A 23,798-nucleotide genomic window follows, 5' to 3' on the forward strand; every position below is an offset into this window, starting at 1 on the left:
CAAAGTAAACAGATCCTTAAAGAGGCTGTTTATGGCTATAGTATTAAGCTCCCTCCTGACCTACTGTATAATTATTATAGGACTCCCACCTTCAGTTGCTTTTTCCAAAAAGTTTTTCCAAAAAGTCAAAGATTCTCTCCACTGATCAGACATGAAACATAGCCTATTATCATTCTTTTATGATGCTTCCCTATTTCCTCATTGTCCTATTCTCTCCCACAAAGTTATTACATCAAAACAGCTATTACTGTATAATTTACAATAGCCAGGGTATGGAAGCAACCCGGTGCCCATCCATATATGAATGAATAAAGATGTGGTGTGTATATACAATGGAACATTACTCAGTCGTAAAAAGAATGAAATCTTGCTATTTACAACAACAACATGGATGGACCTAGAAGATATAATACTAAGTGAAATAAGTCAGGGAAAATAAATACCATATGATTTTATTCATGTGAAATTTAAGAAACAAAACAAATGAACAAAAAGAAAGACTCTTAACTATGGTGAACAAACTGGTGGTCAAGGGAGAGCAGGTGGGGGAGAAATAAGTAAAGGGGATTAAGAGTACACTTATCATGATGAGCACTGGGTAATGTATAGAAACATTGCCTTTGCTAGCTTGGTAGAGCACACAACTCTTGATCTCAGGGTCATGACTTCAAGTAGGCATGGAGTCTACTTAAAAATAATTAAATAAATAATGATTCTTAAAAAAGAACAGTTGAATCATTATACTGTACACCTAAAATTAATATACCTCCCTATTCTATTTGAATAAAAACACAGTTAATTCTCATTAGCTTACCTGTTTAAGCAGGAGGAAATTTGTTAAATGATTTAAAAAAAACAGATGGGGATATGTATGGTATCTTTGGAAGGTAATGGGGTCACAACACAGGGCCACTTACTATGTAATGATTAAAAGAGAGAGATTCAGTCATGCCTAAAATTGGAGCAGTTCCAGGCCCAGAAAGGTATTTGCAGGGTTTTTTTGGTTACTTTTTATTTAAATTCAATTAGCCAACATATGATATGGTACATCATTAGTTTTAGATGTAGTGTTGAGTAATTTATCAGTTGCGTATGTCACCCAGTTTAGAAAGATATTTGGTCTAGAGATGTAAATTTGAGAGTTGTCAGCATATAAATGATATTTAAAACCAGGAGACTGGATTAGACCATCAAGGGACAGATGGAGATATAGGACAAAGGACATAAGTCTTAGGTAGTACAATTTTAATTTTTTTAATTCAGTTTTTAATTCCAGCATAGTTAACATACAGCATTATATTTATTTCAGGTATGCAATATGTTAATTCAGCAATTCTATACATCAGTGCTCTTCATGTCACATGCACTTCTTTATCCCATCACCTGTTTCACCTACACCCTCACCCACCCATCTCCCCTCTGATGTGTAGTGCAATTTTTTTTTTAAGATTTTTTTTTTATTTGAGACAGAGTGAGAGAACACAAGCAGGGGAAGAGGGGCAGAGGGAGAGGAAGAGTGAGAAGCGAACTCCCTCCTGAGCAGGAAGCCCAGTGCAACTCAGGGCTCAATCCTAGGACCCTGGGATCATGACCTGAGCTGAAGGCAGATGCCCAGGCACCCCAGGTAGTACAATTTTTAAGGAGGTTCAGGAGAAGAGGAAGAAACAGCAATGTAAACTAAAAAGGAATGATCAGTGAATAAGGAAGAAAACCAATACTGTGGCATGCTAAAAGCCAAATAAGGAAAGTAAAACAAGGAAAAGAGAGTAATCAGTTATCTCAAGTGCTACTGATATATCAAATAAGATAGTTATTCAAAATTGACTCATGAATTATTAATGGAGACTATGGATGGTGAAAGCCTGATTGGAGTTGGTGTAGTAGGATTGGAGATGAGCCAGCACAGACTTTAGAGGAGTTTTGCTCCAGAGAGAAGCAGAGAAATGGGTTGTGACTGACAACAGAACTGGGGTTATAAGAGTATTTTTTTAGCTGGGAGAGGAAAATGATTGGATAAATAGAAACATCAAGGAGTTAGCTGACAAGGGACATAATTTGAATAATACCAAATAATGGAAAGAAAGGGAAGTCCAAGAGACTTTTTTCCAAGACTTTAATACCTAGACTTGATGACATTTTTTACAGGGAGTAAAGGAAAATTGAAAAATAACTCTTAAGATTTCTAGGTATGGCCCTGGCTGAAATAAATACCAGAGTAAAATAATAAATTTTTAGGACAAGGTCAGGTGAGAAGGTTAGGAAAAATAAGTATCATTCATAACAGGAAAAGATTCCAAGTGGAGATGTCCCAGAAGTGTAGAGTAAGATGTTTTCTTTCAAAAAAGTGATTAGTGGACAGGTTTTTAATCATTTACTATGTTATCTTTATTAATAATGTGATTTATAATAACATCAAATGATTATTTTTCTGAAGGCTCTACTTGAAGAGAAGCAAAAAGAACAAGATACAGAGAAACTGAAAGAAATGGTCTCTCGGGTTGTGCAAGATGTTGCCATAAGAACCAGGAAGGAAGTAAGGAGTCTTTAAACTTAAAATTATTTAAAATTCAAAATTTTACAACCCAAGACAAAATACTACCTGAGTTTTTGCCTAATGGACCTAGGTAATTAACTGTTAGCGAACTGAACCAATTGTGCTGAATTTCAAATAAAAATCATCTCAGGATACCCCTACCATTTGAGTTAGAATGGGGCTGAGGTAAGGACAGAGGAGGTTGAGGTTGAGATTGAGGAGAGAGGGGTTTAGGCCAGGAATATCATGATGATAAACACATGTGAAGGGTAAAATTAAAAAGAAGCCTCAAAAAAAGAAACTCAGAATTCATAAGAAGTAAGAAAAGAAAACCTACCATTTGCTTGCAGAATCTTAGAGCAGCTTAAGACTGGAGAAATCTGGTTTGACCTCTTTTTTTTTATTGGTAAAGAAACTGAAACCATAAGAGGTTGTTGACTCACTCAAACCATAAGAGGTTGTTGTTTAATTTATATACAAATTAAAGCCAAAATTTAGGGGCACCTGGATGGCTCAGTTGGTTAAGCGACTGTCTTTGTCTCAGGTCATGATCCTGGAGTCCCAGGATCAAGGCCCGTATCGGCCTCCCAGCTCAGCATGGAGTCTGCTTCTCCCTCTGACGTTCCCTACCTTGTGCTTTCTCTGATTCTCTCTCTCAAATAACTATCTTTATTTTATTTTTTTAAAGATGTTATTTATTTATTAAAGAGACAGAGTAAGGGAGACAGAAAGAGAGAAAAGAAGGAGCAAGGAGAAGGACAGAGGGAGAGGGAAGAAGCAGACTCCCCACTGAGCAGGGAGCCCAATGTGGGGCTCAATGCCAGGACTCCAGGGATCATGACCCAAGCTGAAGGCAGACACTTAACTGACTGAGCCTCCCAATTAAAGCCAGGAGTTAGATTCATACCTTCTGTTCTACTGAGCCCAGCATTGTTTTGACCACATCATGCTGGCACTTGTACAATTTGTGAGTTGTGTTATTTTCAATTCTCTTATCAAGACTAAATCTGATATTTTTATGTAAACCTAATGAATTGTTTCTTGGTTTGACTTATGCAAATTAAAACTGGGAAGTGGGGGAGGAGTCAAGATGGCGGAGAAGTAGTAGGCTCAGACTACTTCAGGTAGCAGGAGATCAGCTAGATAGCTTATCTAAAGATTGCAAACACCCACAAATCCAACGGGAGATTGAAGAGAAGAACAGCAATTCTAGAAACAGAAAATCAACCACTTTCTGAAAGGTAGGACTGGCAGAGAAGTGAATCCAAAATGACTAGAAGATAGACCGCGATGGGAGGGGCCGACTCCCGGCAAGTGGCAGAGCAACGGAGCACAAAATCAGGACTTTTAAAAGTCTTTTCCGCTGAGGGAAATCGCTCCAGAGGCTAAACCGGGGTGAAGCCCACGCGGGGTCAGCGTGGCCTCAGGTCCCGCAAGGTCACAGAAGGATCTGGGGTGTCTGAGTGTCGCAGAGCTTGCAGATACTAGAATGGGGAAGCCGGCTACAGAGACAGAGCCGAGGAGTGAGCTCCCAGCTCGGGGTTACCTTGAACCGGTCGCAGGCTCGGTGAGCTTGGAGCGCAGCCAGAGGCCAGGGAGACGGTAGTAAGTGGGCGATGTTCTCTGAGGGCGCACTGAGGAGTGGGGCCCTGAGCTCTCGGCTCCTCTGGGCTGGAGACCAGGAGGCCGCCGTTTTCAGTCCCGTCCTCTGGAACTCCATGGAAAGTGCTCAGGGAACAAAAGCTCCCAAAAGCAAACCTGAGCAGATTACATCAGCCCGGCTCCTGGTAAGGGAGGTGCAATTCCACGGGGGCAAAGACACTTGAGAATCACTACAACAAGCCCCTCCCCCAGATGATCAACAAGAAATCCAGCCAGGACCGAGTTCACCTACCAAGGAGTGCAGGTTCAGTACCAAGGAGAGCAGCGGAATTCCAGAGGAGGAGAAAGTAAAGCACGGAACTCATGGCTTTCTCCCTATGATTCTTTAGTCTTGCAGTTAATTTAATTTTTTTTTCTTCTTTTTCACTTTTTTTTCTTCTGCTAAATATTTAACTTTTACCCTTTTCTTTTTTAACATTTTTTAACTACTTTATCTAATATATATATATTTTATTTTTTCTTTATTCGGTTTCTTTTTTTAATTGTTTCTTTTATTTTCTTTTTTTTTTTTTCTGAACCTCTTTTTATCCCCTTTCTCCCCCCTACGATTTGGGATCTCTTCTGATTTGGTTAAAGCATATTTTCCTGGGGTCTTTGCCACCCTTTTAGTATTTTACTTGCTCCTTCATATACTCTTATCTGGACAAAATGACAAGGCAGAAAAATTCACCACAAAAAAAGGAACAAGAGGTAGTACCAAAGGTTAGGGACCTAATCAATACAGACATTGGTAATATGTCAGATCTAGAGTTCAGAAAGACGATTCTCAAGGTTCTAGCTGGGCTCGAAGAAGGCGTGGAAGATATTAGAGAAACCCTCTCGGGAGATATAAAAGCCCTTTCTGGAGAAATAAAAGAACTAAAATCTAACCAAGTTGAAATCAAAAAAGCTATTAATGAGGTGCAATCAAAAATGGAGGCTCTCACTGCTAGGATAAATGAGGCAGAAGAAAGAATTAGCGATATAGAAGAACAAATGACAGAGAATAAAGAAGCTGAGCAAAAGAGGGACAAAGAGCTACTGGACCATGAGGGGAGAATTCGAGAGATAAGTGACACCATAAGATGAAACAACATTAGAATAATTGGGATTCCAGAAGAAGAAGAAAGAGAGAGGGGAACAGAAGGTATATTGGAGAGAATTATTGGAGAGAATTTCCCAAATAAGGCAAAGGAAATAAGCATCAAAATCCAGGAGGTGCAGAGAACCCCCCTCAAAATCAACAAGAATAGGTTCATACCCTGTCACCTAATAGTAAAATTTACAAGTCTTAGTGACAAAGAGAAAATCCTGAAAGCAGCCCGGGAAAAGAAGTCTGTAACATACAATGGTAAAAATATTAGATTGGCAGCAGACTTATCCACAGAGACCTAGCAAGCCAGAAAGAGCTGGCATTATATATTCAGAGCCCTAAACGAGAAAAACGTGCAGCCAAGAATACTATATCCAGCTAGGCTATCATTGAAAATAGAAGGAGAGATTAAAAGCTTCCAGGACAAACAAAAACTGAAAGAATTTGCAAACACCAAACCAGCTCTACAGGAAATATTGAATGGGGTCCTCTAAGCAAAGAGAGACCCTAAAAGTAGTAGATCAGAAAGGAACAGAGACAATATACAGTAACAGTCACCTTACAGGCAATACAATGGCACTAAATTCATATCACTCAATAGTTACCCTGAATGTTAATGGGCTAAATGCCCCAATCAAAAGACACAGGGTATCAGAATGGATAAAAAAACCAAAACCCATCTATATGTTGCCTACAAGAAACTCATTTTAGATCCGAAGACACCTCCAGATTTAAAGTGAGGGGGTGGAAAACAATTTACCTTGCTAATGGACATCAGAAGAAAGCAGGGGTGGCAATCCTTATATCAGATCAAATAGATTTTAAGCGAAAGACTATAATAAGAGATGAAGAAGGACACTATATCATACTCAAAGGATGTGTCCAACAGGGAGATCTAACAATTTTAAGTATCTATACCCCTAATGTGGGAGCAGCCAACTATATAAACCAATTAATAACAAAATCAAAGAAACACATCAACAATAATACAATAATAGTAAGGGACTTTAACACTCCCCTCACTGACATGGACAGATCATCCAAGCAAAAGATCAACAAGGAAATAAAGGCCGTAAATGATAACGCTGGACCACATGGACGTCACAGATATATTCAGAACATTCCATCCCAAAGCAACAGAATACACATTCTTCTCTAGTGCACATGGAACATTCTCCAGAATAGATCACATCCCGGGTCACAAATCAGGTCTCAACCAGTATCAAAAGATTGGGATCATTCCCTGCATATTTTCAGACCACAATGCTCTGAAGCGAGAACTCAATCACAAGAGGAAATTTGAAAAGAACCCAAATACATGGAGACTAAACAACATCCTTCTAAAGAATGAATGGGTCAACCAGGAAATTAAAGAAGAATTGAAAAAATTCATGGAAACAAATGATAATGAAAACACAACGGGTCAAAATCTGTGGGACACAACAAAGGCAATCCTGAGAGGAAAATATATAGCGGTACAAGCCTTTCTCAAGAAACAAGAAAGGTCTCAGATACACAACCTAACCCTACACCTAAAGGAGCTGGAGAAAGAACAAGAAAGAAACCCTAAACCCAGCAGGAGAAGAGAAATCATAAAGATCAGAGCACAAATCAATGAAGTAGAAACCAAAAAAACAATAGTACAAATCAACGAAACTAGGAACTGATTCTTTGAAAGAATTAATAAGATTGATAAACCCCTGGCCAGACTTATCAAAAAGAAAAGAGAAAGGACCCAAATAAATAAAATCATGAATGAAAGAGGAGAGATCACAACTAACACCAAAGAAATACAAACAATTATAAGAACATACTATGAGCAACTCTATGCCAACAAATTTGACAATCTGGAAGAAATGGATGCATTCCTAGAGACATAAAAACTACCACAACTGAACCAGGAAGAAGTAGAAAGCCTGAACAGACCCATAACCAGTAAGGAGATTGAAACAGTCATTAAAAAATCTCCAAACAAACAAAAGCCCGGGGCCAGACGGCTTCCCGGGGGAATTCTACCAAACATTTATAGAAGAACTAATTCTTATTCTCCTGAAACTCTTCCAAAAAATAAAAATGGAAAGAAAACTTCCAAACTCATTTTATGAGGCCAGCATCACCTTGATCCCCAAACCAGACAAGGATCCCATCAAAAAAGAGAACTACAGACCCAATATCCTTGATGAACACAGATGCAAAAATTCTCACCAAAATACTAGCCAATAGGATTCAACAGTACATTAAAAGGATTATTCACCACGACCAAGTGGGATTTATTCCAGGGCTGCAAGGTTGGTTCAACATATGCAAATCAATCAATGTGATACAACACATTAATAAAAGAAAGAACAAGAACCATATGATACTCTCAATAGATGCTGAAAAAGCATTTGACAAAGTACAGCATCCCTTCCTGATCAAAACTCTTCAGAGTGTAGGGATACAGGGCACATACTTCAATATTATCAAAGCCATCTATGAAAAACCCACTACAAATATCATTCTCAATGGAGAAAAACTGAAAGCTTTTCCGCTAAGGTCAGGAACACGGCAGGGATGTCCATTATCACCACTGCTATTCAACATAGTACTAGAAGTCCTAGCCTCAGCAATCAGACAAAAAAAGGAAATTAAAGGCATCCAAATTGGCAAAGAAGAAGTCAAACTATCACTCTTCGCAGATGATATGATACCATATGTGGAAAACCCAAAAGACTCCACTCCAAAACTGCTAGAATTTGTACAGGAATTCAGTAAAGTGTCAGGATATAAAATCAATGCACAGAAATCAATTTTGTTTCTCTACACCAACAAGAAGACAGAAGAAAGAGAAATTAAGGAGTCAATCCCATTTACAATTGCACCCAAAACTATAAGATACCTAGGAATAAACCTAACCAAAGAGGCTAAGAATCTATACACAGAAAATATAAAGTACTCATGAAAGAAATTGAGGAAGACACAAAGAAATGGAAAAATGTTCCATGCTCCTGGATTGGAAGAATAAATATTGTGAAAATGTCTATGCTACCTAAAGCAATCTACACATTTAATGCAATTCCTATCAAAGTATCATCCATTTTTTTTTTCAAAGAAATGGAGCAAATAATCCTAAAATTTATATGGAACCAGAAGAGACCTCGAATAGCCAAAGGAATATTGAAAAAGAAAGCCGAAGTTGGTGGCATCACAATTCCGGACTTCAAGCTCTATTACAAAGCTGTCATCATCAAGACAGCATGGTACTGGCACAAATACAAACCCATCGATCAATGGAACAGAATAGAGAGCCCAGAAATAGAACCTCAACTCTATGGTCAACTAATCTTCGACAAAGCAGGAAAGAATGTCCAATGGGAAAAAGACAGTTTCTTCAACAAATGGTGTTGGGAAAATTGGACAGCCACATGCAGAAAAATGAAATTGGACCATTTCCTTACACCACACACGAAAATAGACTCCAAATGGATGAAGGACCTCACTGTGAGAAAGGAATCCATCAAAATCTTTGAGGAGAACACAGGCAGCAACCTCTTCGACCTCAGCCGCAGCAACATCTTCCTAGGAACATCGCCAAAGGCAAGGGAAGCAAGGGGAAAAATGAACTATTGGGATTTCATCAAGATCAAAAGCTTTTGCACAGCAAAGGAAACAGTTAACAAAACCCAAGGACAACTGGCTGAATGGGAGAAGGTTTTTGCAAACGACATATCAGATAAAGGGCTAGTGTCCAAAATCTATAAGGAACTTAGCCAACTCAACACCCAAAGAACAAATAATCCAATCAAGAAATGGGCAGAGGACATTTCTGCAAAGAAGACATCCAGATGGCCAACAGACACATGAAAAATTGCTCCATATCACTTGGCATCAGGGAAATACAAATCAAAACCACAATGAGATATCACCTCACACCCGTCAGAATGGCTAAAATTAACAAGTCAGGAAATGACAGATGCTGGCGAGGATGTGGAGAAAGGGGAACCCTCCTACACTGTTGGTGGGAATGCAAGCTGGTGCAACCACTCTGGAAAACAGCATGGAGGTTCCTCAAAATGTTGAAAATAGAACTACCCTATGACCCAACAATTGCACTACTGGATATTTACCCTAAAGATACAAACGTAGTGATCCGATGGGGCACGTGCACCCGAATGTTTATAGCAGCGATGTCTACAATAGCCAAACTATGGAAAGAACCTAGATGTCCATCAACAGATGAATGGATAAAGATGAAGTGGTATATATATACAATGGAATACTATGCAGCCATCAAAAGAAATGAAATCTTGCCATTTGCAACGACATGGATGGAACTAGAGGGTATCATGCTTAGCGAAGTAAGTCAATCGGAGAAAGACAACTCTCATATGATCTCCCTGATATGAGGAAGTAGAGATGCGACATGGGGGGTTAAGGGGGTAGGAGAAGAATAAATGAAACAAGATAGGATTGGGAGGGAGACAAACCATAAGTGACTTGTAGTCTCACACAACAAACTGAGGGTTGCTGGGGGGCGGTGGGTTGGAAAACGGGGTGGGGTAATGGACATTGGGGAGGGTATGTGCTGGAGTGAGTGCTGTGAAGTGTGTAAACCTGGCGATTCACAGACCTGTACCCCTGGGGATAAAAATACATGTTTATAAAAAAAAAATTAAATTAAAAAAAAATAAACTGGGAAGTTTAAGTTTGCTTTCATGTAAAGAAACAAGGAAAGCATAACATCTATTTGCCTTTTGGTATGGATATGAATCAGTTTGTAAGTGGTGTGGTAAAGTTTGAAAATGTATTGTGAATTGTAGAAGAAAAAAAGAAAAACCCATTTTAAGGATCAAAAGTAAATAACTTGCTTTAGGGTTCTACCTTTAGGAAGTAGCAGAACTAGTTGTAAATACAAGTCTGTTGTTTCTTGAGCTCTCTTCGCAATCACTGTGAGAAATTGTTTCCCTTTAATTTTATATTCTTTTGTTTTTAGAAATTTTCAAACCCATAAAAGGTTAGAAGCTGTACAGTGAACACTTGTTTGCCCCTTACCCAGATAATTATTAATATCTTGCCACACCTGTCCCATCTCTTTCTATCCATACACACACTCTTTTGCCAAACATTTGGACATTGATTGCAGGCATTACGACACCTCACTCCTGATTATTTTGGCATGTTTTTCCCCAGAGAAAGGATATTTTACTACACAACCACACCACTATTTCCGTATCTTTAAAAAAAAAAAAAAAATCACTTTAATCTACACTCAAATTTCCTCAGAATATCCTTATTAGCTTTTTGTTTTTTTAAATCCAGAATCCAATCAACATTTATGTATCGTTGCATTTGACTGCTGTCTCTGTAGTCTCCCTCAATTTAACCCAGTGTTCAGCTTTCTTCTGTATGTGACAAAGAATCCTTTGTAATATCCAGAATATTCCCCATCTGGACTGCCTGCATCCCAAAGCTTTTGGACTATTGTGTTTTCAGTTTCATTTGTTTCCATGTATTTAATTGTTCTCTAATTTCCTCATTGATCCATTCATTCTTTTGCAGTATGTTCTTTAACCTCCATGCATTTGTGGTCCTTCCAATTTTTTTCTTATGGTTGACTTCAAGTTTTTTAGCATTGTGGTCTGAAAATATGCATGGTATGATCTCGGTCTTTTTGTACAGGTTGAGATCTGATTTGTGGCCCAGTATGCAGTCTTTTTTTGAGAACATTTCATGTGCACTTGAGAACACTGTGTATTCTGCTGCTTCAGGATGGAATGCCTGAAGGAGCTGGAAAGAACAGCAAATAAAGCCTAAACAAAGCAGGAGAAGTGAGATGAAAATGATTAGAGCAGAAATCAATGACAAAGAAGTTAAAAAAAAAAAAATCAACCAAACTAGGAGCTGGTTCTTTGAAGGAATTAATAAGATTGACAGCCCATAGTCAGACTTATCAAAAAGAAAAGAGAAAAGACCTAAATAAATAAAATCATGAATGGAAGAGGTGAGATCACAACCAATACTGAAGAAATACAGTTTAAAGAGAATATTAGCAATTATATGCCAAAAAATTAGGCAATGTGGAAGAAATGAATGCATTCCTAGAAACATGTAAACTACCAAAACTGAAACAGAATGAAATAGAATAACTGAACAGACCCATAACCAGTGAAGAAATTGAAGCAGTAATCAAAAATCTCCCAAAGAATAAGATCCCAGGGCCGGAGGGCTTCCAAGGGGAATTCTACCAAACATTTAAAGATGAATTAATACCTATTCTTCTAAAACTGTTCCGAAAAATAGAAATGGAAGGAAAACTTCCAAACTCATTTTATGAGGCCAGCATTACCTTGATCCCAAAACCAGACCGAGACCCCACCATAAAAGAGAATTACATACCAATATCCCTGATGCACATGGATGCAAAAATTCTTACCAAGATACTAGCTAATATGATCCAACAGTTCAGTGCAAAGATTGTTTACTACGACCAAGTGGGATTTATTCCTGTGCTGCAGGGGTGGTTTAACATCCACAAATCAATCAGTATGATACACCACATTAATAAAAGAAAGAAGAACCATATGATTCTCTCAATAGTTGCAGAAAAAGCATTTAACAAAATACACCATCCTTTCTTGATAAAAACTCCCTGCCATGTAGGATAGAAGGAACAGAACTCAATATCATAAAAGCCATGTAGAAAAGACACAGCAAATACCATCCTCAACAGGGAAAAACTGAGAGCTTTTCTCCTAAGGTCAGGAACATGACACGGAAGTCTGCTCTCACCACCATTGTTCAACAGAGTATTGGAGTTCCTAACCTCAGCAATCAGACAACAAAAAGATATAAAAGCATCCAAATCAGCAAAGAAGTCAAACTCTCATTCATTGCAGATTACCTGAATCTCTATGTAGAAAATCCAAAGACTCTACCAAAAAATTGCTAAAACTGATCAAGGAATTGAGCACAGTCACAGGACATAAAATCAATGCAAAGAAGTCAGTTTCATTTCTGTACACTAACAATGAAGCAGAAAGAAATCAGTCAAGCGATCCCATTTAAAATTGCACCAAAACCCATAAAATAGGAATAAATCTCACCAAAGAGGTAAAGGACCTCTACTCTTAAAACTGGAACACTTATGAAATAAATTGAGGAAGACACTAAGAAATGAAACAACATTCCATGCTCATAGATTGGAAGAACGAATATTATTAAAATGTGTATGCTGCCCAAAGTAGTGTGCACATTGAATGCAATCCCTATCAAAATACCATCAGCACTGAGACATCTGGGTGGCTCAGTTGGTTAATATGCATCTGCCTTCCACTCAAGTCATGATCCCATTGTCTTGAGGTTGACTCCCACACTGGGCTCCTTCCTCTGCAGGAAGCCTGCTTGTCCCTCTGACTGCCACTTCCCCTCCTTGTGTGTGCTCACTCTCTTTGACAAATAAAATCTTTTTTAAAATTATCATCAGCATTTTTCAGAGCTGGAACAAACAATCCTAAAATTTGTATGGAACTACACAAGACCCCAAATAGCCAACACAATGTTGAAAAAGAAAACCAAAGCTGGAGGTGTCACAATTCCAGACTTAAAGCTGTAATCATTAAGACAGTATGGTACTGGCACAAAACAGACACATAGATCAATGGAACAGAATAAAGACCCCAGAAGTTGTACCTCAAATCTATGGTCAACTAATCTTAAGGCAGGAAAGAATGTCCAATGGAAAAAAGACAGTCTCTTCAATGGATGGTGTTGGGAAAACTGGACAGCTACATGCAAAAGAATGAAACTGGACCGCTTTGTACACCATATACAAAAAATAAACTCAAAATGGATGAAAGACCTATATGTGAGACAGGAACCCATCAAAATCCTACAGGAGAATGCAGGCAGCAAACTCTTTGACCTCAACTGCAGCAACTTCTTACTAGAAATGTCTCCAAAAGCAAGGCAAAGAAAAGCAAAAATGAACTATTGGGACTTCACCAGGTTAAAAAGCTTTTGCACAGCAAAGGAAACAATCAACAAAACTAAAAAGCAACCTATGGAATGAGAGATATTTGCAAATAATGTATCAGATAAAGGGCGAGTAACCAAAACCTATAAAAAAACATATCAAACTCAACACCCAAAAAATAACTTAAAAATCACTTACAATTCCACTAGCAAAAAATACTATTTTTAACATTGTCCTCTGAATTTTCATTTAATTACAGATTATTAATGATGTAGCTATCTATGAAACAAAAAATTCTGGAGTTGTATACATCAACCTTCAAATAGCGCTAAGCCTAGAAGATAGAATAGTGAGGAAACTTTCTCTTTCTACATACATAATTCTGCACTGTGTGAAATTTCAAAGAATAGCTATTATTTTCGTTAACTATATTTAAACAAACCATAATATCTTATAGAGCATATAGTATATCCTCCTTATATCCATTTATTATTTTAATGTATATATTTATTATTATTATTATTTCTCCCCATAACACATACCCTTTCCATTGACCATCACCCTCCTACCCCATCCCTCCAACCCCCCCCCCTCTGGCAAGCCTCCCTTGTTTCCTTTGATAAAGAGTCTCTTACGGTTTCTCTCCCTCTCTGGTTTTGTCTTGTTTCATTTCTCCCTTCCTTTCCCCTTGGCCCCCTACCCTGCCTTTCAGATTTCCTCATATCAGCGAGACCATATGATAATTATCTTTCTCTGATTAATTTCACGTAGCACAATACCCTCTAGTTCCATCCACATTGTGGCAAATGAGAAGATTTCGTTTCTTTTGATGGCTGCATAGTATTCCATTGTATATGTACATACCACATCTTCTTTATCCATTCATTTGTTGATGGACATCTAAGCTATTAACATAGTTTGGCTATTCTGGGCATTGCTGCTATAAACATGCGGGTGAATGTGCCCCTTCGGATCACTACCTTTGTACCTTTAGGTTAAATACACGATAATGCAATTGTTGGGTTGTAGGTTAGCTCTGTTTTCAACTTTTTGAGGAAACTTCATACCATTTTCCAGAATGGCTGCACCATCTTGCATTCCCTCCAACAGTGTAGGAGGGTTCCCCTTTATCCTTATCCTTGCCAACACCTGCTGTTTCCTGGCTGGTTAATTTTACCCATTCTGATAGGTGTGAGATGGTAGCTCATTGTGGTTTTTTTTTTAATTAAAAAATTAATAATAATTAATTAAAAATAATAAATTAAAAATTTTATTTTCAGCATAACAGTATTCATTGTTTTTTGCACGACACCCAGTGCTCCATGCAATCCATGCCCTCTCCAATACCCACCACCTGGTTCCCCCAACCTCCCACCCCCCTCCCCTTCAAACCCTTCAGATTGTTTTTCAGAGTCCATAGTCTCTCATGGTTCACCTCCCCTCATTGTGGTTTTGATTTGTATTTCCTTGATGCCGAGTGATGTTGAGCACTTTTTCATGTCTGATGGCCACTTAGATGTCTTTGCTGAACTGTCTGTTCATGATATCTGCCCATTTCTTGATTGGATTATTTTTTCTTTGGGTGTTGAGTTTGGTAAGTTCTTTATAGATTTTGGATACTAGCCCTTTATCTGGTATGTCATTGGCAAATATCTTCTCTCCTTCTGTTGCTTATCTTTTGGTTTTGTTGAAAGTTTTCTTTGATGTGCGGAAGCTTTTGATCTTGAGTAAGTCCCAGTAGTTCATTTTTGCCCTTGCTTCCCTTTCCTTTGGCAATGTGTCTAGGAAGAATTTGCAGCGGCTGAGGTCGAAGAGGTTGCTGCCTGTGTTCTCCTCAAGGATTTTGATGGATTCCTTTCCCACATTGAGGTCTTGCATCCATTTTGAGTCTATTTTTGTGTGTGGTGTGAGGAAATGGTCCAGTTTCATTCTTCTGCATGTGGCTGTCCAATTTTTGAAACACCATTTGTGGAAGAGACTGTGTCTTTTCTATTGGACATTCTTTCCTGCTTTGTGGAAGATTAGTTGACCATAGAGTTGAGGGTCCATTTCTGGGCTCTCTATTCTATTCCAATGATCTGTGTGTCTGTTTTGCACCAGTACCATACTGTCTTGATGCTTACAGCTTTGTAATAGAGTTTGAAGTCTGGAAATGTGATTTCCGCCAACTTTGGTTTTCTTTTTCAACATTCCTCTGACTATCTGGGGTCTTTTTAGGTTCCATATAAATTTTAGGATTATTTGTTCCATTTCTTTGAAAAAAGTTGATGGTATTTTGATAGGGATTGCGTTAAATGTGTAGATAGCATAGACATTTTCACAATATTTATTCTTCCAATCCAGGAGCATGGGACATTTTTCCATTTCTTTGTGTGTTCCTCAGTTTCTTTCATGAGTACTCTATAGTTTTCTGAGTACAGATTCTTTGCCTCTTTGGTTAGATTTATTTCTAGGTATCTTATGATTTTGGGTACAATTGTAAATAGTATTGGCTTCTTAATTTCTCTTTCTTCTGTCTTGTTGGTGTATAGAAATGCAACTGTTTCTGTGCATTGATTTTTATATCCTAACAATTTACTGAATTCCTGTATGAGTTCTAGCAGTTTCATAGTGGAGTCTTTTGAGTTTTCACATAAAGTATCATATCATCTACAAAGAGTAGAGTCTGATTTCTTCTTTGGTGATTCAGATGCCTTTTATTTCCTTTTGTTGTCTGATTGCTGTAAGACTTCTAGTAGTATATTGAATAGCAGTGGTGATAGTGGATAGCCCTGTCATGTTCCTGACCTTAGGGGGAAAGCTGTTAGTTTTTTCCCCGTTAAGAATGATACTCACTGTGGATTTTTCATAGATGGCCGTATGGTCTTGAGCTGTTTACCCTCCATCCCTACACTGTGACGAGTTTTGATCAAGAGAGGATGCTGTACTTTGTCAAATGCTTTGTCAGCATCTGTTGAGAGGTTCAAATGGTTTTTCTTTCTTTTACTAAATGTTTTGTATCACATTGATTAATTTGCAGATATTGAACCAACCTTGCAGCCCAGGAATAAATCCCACTTGGTCGTGGTGAATAATCCTTTTAATGTACTGTTGGATCTTATTGGCTAGCATTTTGATAAATGTTGCATCCATGTTCATCAGGAATATTGGTCTGTAATTCTCCTTTCCAATGGGGTCTTTGGTTTGGGGATCAAGGTAATGCTGGCCTCATAAAATGAGTTTGGAAGTTTTCCTTCCATTTCTATTTTTTAGAACAGTTTCACGAGAATAGTTATGAATTCTTCTTTAAATGTTTGGTAGAATTCCCCTTGGAAGCCCTCTGGCCCTGGGGTCTTGTTTGGAGATTTTTGATGACTGCTTCAATCTCCTTACTGGTTATAGATCTGTTCAGGTTTTCTGTTTCTTTGTGGTTCAGTTTTGGTAGTTCATACATCTCTAGGAATGCATCTGTTTCTTCCAGATTGTCAAATGTGCCCACATATAGTTGCTCATAATATGTTCTTATAATTGTATTTCTTTTTTTTTTTTAAGATTTTTTATTTATTTATTTGACAGAGAGGTCACAAGTAGGCAGAGAGGCAGGCAGAGAGAGAGGGGAAAGCAGACTCCCTGCGGAGCAGAGAGCCCGACATGGGCCTTGATCCCAAGACCCTGAGATCATGACCTGAGCTGAAGGCAGAGGCTTAACCCACTGAGCCACCCAGGCGCCCATAATTGTATTTCTTTTTTTTTTTTAATTTTTTTTTAAGATTTTATTTATTTATTTGACAGAGATCACAAGTAGGCAGAGAGGTGGCGGGGGTGGGGGGGACGGGGAAGCAGGTTTCCGGTTGAGCAGAGAGCCTGATGCGGGGCTCGATCCCAGAACTCCGGGATCATGACCTGAGCTAAAGGCAGAGGCTTTAACCCACTGAGCCACCCAGGCGCCCCCATAATTGTATTTCTTTGATGTTGGCCGTGATCTCTCCTCTTTCATTCATGATTTTATTTATTTGGGTCATTTCTCTTTTCTTTTTGGTAAGTCTGGCCAGGGGTTTGTCAATCTTATTAATTTTTTTAAAGAAACAGCTCCTAGTTTTGTTGATCTGTTCTACTGTTTCTTTGGTTTCTATTTCATTGATTTCTGCTCTGATCTTTATTATTTCTCTTCTACCAGGTTTAGGTTTCTTTTTTTTTTTTTTTTCTCCAGCTCCTTTAGATGTAGAGTTAGGTTGTGTATTTGAGAACTTTCTTGTTTCTTGAGAAAGGTTTGTATTGCTATATATTTTCCTCTCAGGACTGCCTTTTGCTGTGTCCCAAAGATTTTGAACAGTTGTGTTTTCAGTTTTGAATGTTTACAGGAATTGTTTTAATTCCTCTTTAATTTCCTGGCTGACCCATTCATTCTTAGTAGGATGCTCTTTAGTTTCCATATATTTGAGTTCCAACTTTCCTCTTGTGGTTGAGTTCTAGTTTCAAAGCATTGTGGTCTAAAAATATGCAGGGAATGACCCTGGTCTTTTGGTACTAGCTGAGACCTGATTTGTGACCCACGATGTGATCTATTCTGGAGAATATTCCATGTGCATTAGAGAAGAATGCGTATTCTGTTGTTTTGGGATGGAATGTTCTGAATATATCTGTGATATCCGTCTGGTCCAGTGTGTCATTTAAAGCCTTTATTTCCTTGTTGATCTTTTGCTTAGATGTTGTCCATTTCAGTAAGGAGGGTGTTAAAGTCCCCTACAATTACTATATTATTGTCGATATGCTTCTTTGATTTTGTTATTAATTGGTTTATATAGTTGGCTGCTCCCATGTTAGGGGCATGGATATTTAAAACTCTTAGGTCTTCTTGTTGGACAGACCCTTTAAGTATGATATAGTGTCCTTCCTCATCTCTTATTATAGTCTTTGGCTAAAATAATTTATCTGATAGAAGGATTGCCACCCCAAGCTTCTTTTGATGTCCATTAGCATGGTAAATTGTTTTCCACCCCCTCACTTTAAATCTGGAGGTGTCATTGGGTCTAAATTGAGTTTCTTGTGGATAGCATATTGATGGGTCTTGTTTTTTTTATCCATTCTGATTCCTTATGTCTTTTGATTGGAATATTTAGCCTTTACATTCAGGATAAGATATTAATTTAGTACTATTGTGTTGTCTGTAAGGTGACTGTTACTGTATATTGTCTCTGCCTCCTTTCTGATCTGTTACTTTTAGGCTTTCTCTTTGCTTAGAGGACCCCTTTAAGTATTTCCTGTAGGCCTGGTTTGGTCTTCACAAATTCTTTTAGTTTTTGTTTGTCCTGGAAGCTTTTTATTTCTCATTCTATTTTCAATGACAGCCCAGCTGGATATAATATTCTTGGCTGCATATTTTTCTCATTTAGTGCTTTGAATATATCATGCCAGTATATCATATCCTTTCTGGCCTGCCAGGTCTCTGTGGATAGGTGTGCTGCCAGTCTATTTCTCCCATTTTAGGTTACAGACCTCTTGTCCCGAGCTGCTTTCAGGATTTTTTCTTTGTCACTGAGACTTGTAAGTTTTACTATTAGATGATGGGGTGTAGACCTATTTTTATTGATTTTGAGGGGGTTCTCTGTACCTCCTGCATTTTGATGCTTGTTTCCTTCCCGGAATTAGGGAAATTCCTGCTATAGTTTGCTCCAATATCCCTTTTAACCCCCTCTCTCTTTCTTCTTCTGGGATCCCTATTTTTTTAATACCGTTTCATCTTGTGGTATCACTTATCTTTCAGATTCTCCCCTCGTGATCTAGTAGATGTTTATCTCTCTGTTTCTCAGCTTCTTTATTCTCTATTATTTTGTCTTCTATATCACTAATTCTCTCTTCTGCCTCATTTATCCTAGCGGTAAGAGCCTCCACTTTTGATTGCACCTCATTAATAGCTTTTTAAATTTCATCTTAGATTTTAACTTTTATTTCTCCAGAAAGGGATTCTCTGATATCTTCTATGTTTTATTCAAGCCCAGCTAGCATTTTTATAATTGTCATTCTGAACTCTAGTTCTGACATCTTACTAATGTCCATATTGATCAGGTCTCCAGCTGTCGGTACTGCCTCTTGTTCTTTTTTTTTTTTTAGGTGAGTTTTTCTGCCTTGACATTTTGTCCAGAAAAGAGTAAATGGATGAGAGAACAAAATGCTAAAAGGGTAACAACGACCCCAGAAAAGTATACACTAACCAAATCAAAAGAGACTTGAATCTGGGATGAAAAGAAAGGAAAAAAATATGTAGCTGTGATTAGGATGGTGAATAGAACAGAGCCACACACTTGATTTTCAGTGTATTTTGGTCTGTTAGAAGAAAATGCCTCCCAAAATGTTAAAGAAAGAAAAAAATATATATATGTATATATACACACCCATATATATATAAATATATATGGGTAAACATGATGAAGGGATGAAGTATGACTGTAAAGATGAAAATTAAAAAAATTTTAGGGGCACCTGGGTGGCTCAGTCATTAGGCATCTGCCTCTGGCTCATTGATCCCCGCATCAGTCTCCCTGCTAGTGGGAAGCCTTCTTCTCCCTCTCCCACTTCCCCGGCCTGTGTTCCCTCTCTCACTGTGTCTTTCTGTGTCAAATAAATAAATAAAATCTTTATTAAAAATAAAAGAAAAAGAAAATTTAAAAAGGTTTTTAAAAAGGAATAAGATAAGTTGGTTGAAAAAAGAGAAAAGAAAAAAAAAGGAGAGAATGCGATCAGGCTGGAGACAAGAACAAAACCATATGTTAGATTTAGGGTATATCTGTTAGAAGAAACTGTATCCCAACATTTTAAAGAAAGGAAAGCTTATATGTATACAAAAAAATAAGGTTAAATACAATGAAGGGATAGAATATGACTATAAAAATAAAAATTTAAAAAGATTTTAAATGGTATTGATAAGACAAAATAGGTAAAATAGGTTAAAATAGGAAAGAGGAAGCATTCAAAAAAAATAGAAAAAGAAAAAAATAACCAAAGTTTTAAAAATTTGACTTTGAAAGACTACAGAATCATGGGAGAAAAGCCATGAATTCTATGTGCTGTACTCCCCTAGCACTGGTGTTGTGCTGTTCTCATTGTTCAGTAAACTTGGTCTTGGCTAGATGCTCTTGCTGATCTTCTGGAGGAGGGGCCTACTACTGCAGGGATTCTCAAATGTCTTTGCCTGAGGCAGAATTGTACTGCCCTTCCCTGGGGGCCAGGCTAAGTACTCTGCTTGGGTTTGCTCTGGTAGTCTTTTTGCCTTAAAGCTTTCTGTACAGCTTTGGAGGATGAGATTAGGATGGCAGCCTCCCAGTCTCCAGCCCTGGAGGAGCCGAGAGCTCACCCTCCCACCCACTTCACTGAGCCATCAGAGTAAAGCAGTCAATCAGTCCTATCTCCCTGGTCTCCAGCTGCACTCTGAGCTCACCCAGCCTTTGACCAAGAGTTTCTATCTCTGGCACACAGCCCCAGTTGGAGTCTCCAAACCCAGCAGATTCCTGCATTGTGCCCCCATACCACCCCTCTTGGTGGAGGAAGGGGGGTTCTCCCTGGATCTGTCACTTGTGGGGTCCCTGCTCAAAGAGTAGTACCCCAACTGTGCCTCGGATCACACTTTAAAGTAACCCCGAGCTGAGCGTCCCCTCCTTGGGTCTGTCTCTGCAGCTGGCTTCCCCACTTCTTACTTAGGAGCTCTGCTACACTCAGGCATCCGTGGTCTTTCTGTGACCCCACGAGTCCTGAGAGCACGCTGTCCTAGTGAAGGCTCCACACCCCTCAGCCCACCCCACCCCCACTTAGCCTCTAGAGGGACGACCCTTAGCAGAGCAGACTTCTAAAAGTTCTGATTTTGTGCTCCACTGCTCTATCACTTGCTGGGAGCTGACCCCTCTCCCTGTGGTCTGTCTTCATGTGTTTTGCCTCAGATTCACTTCTCCGCATGTCCTATCTTCCAGAAATTGGTGTCTTTTGTGTTCCTATAACTGCTGCTGTTCTTCTCTTTGATCTCCTGTTGAGTTTGTAGGTGTTCAGAATGATTTGATAACTATCCAGCTGAATTCCTGGGACCAAAGAAATTTAGGTCTCCTACTCCTCTGCCATCTTGCTCCTCCCCTTTACATATATTTTTTAATGTTTTTGTTTGAAAATATTAAGCTGTATTGGTGATAATTGCCCCACTTATCATAATTTGACATGTTCTCCATCTATTGAATTAGGGATTACTTATGTCTAATGACTTTAAAAGTATCTTTCTATTAACAAAGTAAAATATATTCTGGCTATAAAATTGAACAAAATGAGATAATAGGTCATTTCTTTAAAATACAAAAATTAATTTTTTTCCAGTCTCTCTCAAACAAGTGAAACTTAATGTGTGAAAATAACATTATTTTATTTTTTTATTTTCTTTTGATTTTAAATCATGGCTTAAAATTTATAATCAAAATTACATTCATCCAGTTAGGTAATATTTGCACCATTATTGGCCTTTTCTATGTCTTTCTCATGTTAATTATCTTACTGTTTGGTTTATAAATACTCTTACTATCCATAAATTATCAAAGAAAATAAGGAAAGTGAGGTTAGGGTAAGAGAGGTGACTTTAGAAGTTCCCATACAGACTTCTGAACCCCAGTCACATTAAACTGCCTCTCAGATATGTGTATTTGCTCGCATAATAAGATTTACATTGTGTTTTATCAGATACTAATCTCAAAATATCTTCTTTGACTTTTGCAGCATAGGATTTTACTGATGATATACTATCAGTTTCAGTAATCCTAAAGTCTTTTTAGTAAGTGTGAATAGTTTAATTCACTGAATTTATCAGCATTACTGTAAAAATATTTCAAAATATATTTACTACTATGGTCATAAACTCTCATGCTAGCTACATCATTTTTAGATACTAAAAAGAACACTTTTGGTGTGAGAAACAGACATGACTGCATTCATAGGAACTAAAATTTTTATATTCTGAAAACCATGACTTAATTTCTTTGTGCCTTAATCTTACTCATCTATAATGTGGATAATAACTACTTAATCTGAATCTTGGTGAGAATTAATGAGGTAATAACACTTAAATAAGTACTCTAAACAGTTCTTCACACATCAGACTTCAGTAAATGCAAACCGTGGTTATCACTGACCCATAAATAGGATAGATTGATCCATCATATAATTATTCATAGGCAAAGTTTGTACCAAATTAAAATCTAAAATGGAGCTCAGAGGGACCCACAGATATTTGTCATGTCTTCAGAAAAGTAACTCATATTAATTAACCAAATTAAATGTATGTGAATGTAATAAAATATGTCAATGTTATAAATAAAGAAAGCTTACCTCATGTTTTAGAAATAGTATATTTTATAAGCCCCTAGAAAATTTCCAAAAATCTTTAGATCATACGTGTTTACTGATGACATAGCATCAGTATCAGTATTCCTTGTGTCTTTTTAAAAAGTGTGAGTAGTTATTAGAAAAATATATTGTTAGGAACTATCCTGATGAGATGTAAATAATTTTTCAAAATATTCTGTATACATTAATCATACTGTTTCCGAAGTAATTTAAATGTTAATTCAACTAAGTTTCCCTCACAAAGTAATTTACTTAGTACTGAAATATGTGCAATATAAAAATATTCTGTTTATAAAACAAAAGTGCCTTCAAAGTTATTAGTTATATTTTTAGTGTGTAACTCAGTTTTTCTCTTAAAGTGCTCTATGGCAGGAGTTTTCAAAAGGTGGTGTTCAGAGAGTCTGCAAGGTCAAATCTAACTTTCATACTTACAGTTTTCTGTTTGCTTTTTTCATACTCATTCTCTCATGAGTATACAGTATTGTTTTACAGAGGCTAACAATATGTAGCAACATAGCAGATTGAACGTAGAAGTAGATATGAGAACCTAGCTGTTTCCTGTTGAACCAGACATTAAGGAAATTTGCAAAAATGTAAAATACCATTCTTCTAAAAAATTTTCAATTTTGGAAAATATACTTATTTTTCATAAAATGTGTTACTTATGTTAACCTGTAATGCCCTCAGTTATTATCTTTAAGGAGATTAGTAAATATTTTGAATTTTTCCCAGTTTTCACTTCTAATATGATAAAATTTAATAGACACTCCCACCACTATCACGGTATTGACTCTTTAATATACCATGTGTTTATTTACTTTTATGACCTAAAAGTTACATATTTATTTCTTATCAAAATAATTATCCTAAATATTTTTATTGGGCATTAATCATTTTTTGAGAACCTAAACAATTTGTAAATGTCTTAATTTACAGGTTGCAAGTGCAAGAAAACTGTATAACATACAGATTTCTCGACTAACAGAAGAACTTTCAGCCCTTCAAATGGTATGTTAGAAGACTATATTGATATTTTCTCCTGAATATTGATTATTTTAAAGGCCGGGATACATTTTAATGAATCTTATAATGGGCATTCTTGTTCATTCAGACGATACTTATTAAGCCAGGAATTAGACTAGATGTTTGGAGAAGAGTAAAAATCAAAATAAACATGTGTTACCTGCAATCTTGGAACTTACGGTCTAGCAGGAAAGATGGATGGCATT

The 23,798-nt window shown here is 37.5% G+C and overlaps 1 protein-coding gene across 4 annotated transcripts in view; it reads left to right on the top strand.

The window, feature by feature from the left end:
- Nucleotides 1–23,798, top strand: part of SCLT1 (sodium channel and clathrin linker 1) — a 181,189-nt gene that overhangs the window by 86,473 nt on the left and 70,918 nt on the right. For 3 of the 4 annotated variants that reach the window (XM_032857691.1, XM_032857709.1, XM_032857700.1), the window contains exons 13-14: nucleotides 2,435–2,533; nucleotides 23,506–23,577. In XM_032857691.1, coding sequence (XP_032713582.1) covers nucleotides 2,435–2,533; nucleotides 23,506–23,577 — 171 coding nt within the window. The remainder of the gene's footprint in view (nucleotides 1–2,434; nucleotides 2,534–23,505; nucleotides 23,578–23,798) is intronic. The other variant, XM_032857719.1, reaches the window with a different exon arrangement.

Source organism: Lontra canadensis, unplaced genomic scaffold, assembly GCF_010015895.1.
Source record: "Lontra canadensis isolate GAN:19392208 unplaced genomic scaffold, GSC_riverotter_1.0 scaffold1, whole genome shotgun sequence".
NCBI classification, from domain to species: domain Eukaryota; kingdom Metazoa; phylum Chordata; class Mammalia; order Carnivora; family Mustelidae; genus Lontra; species Lontra canadensis.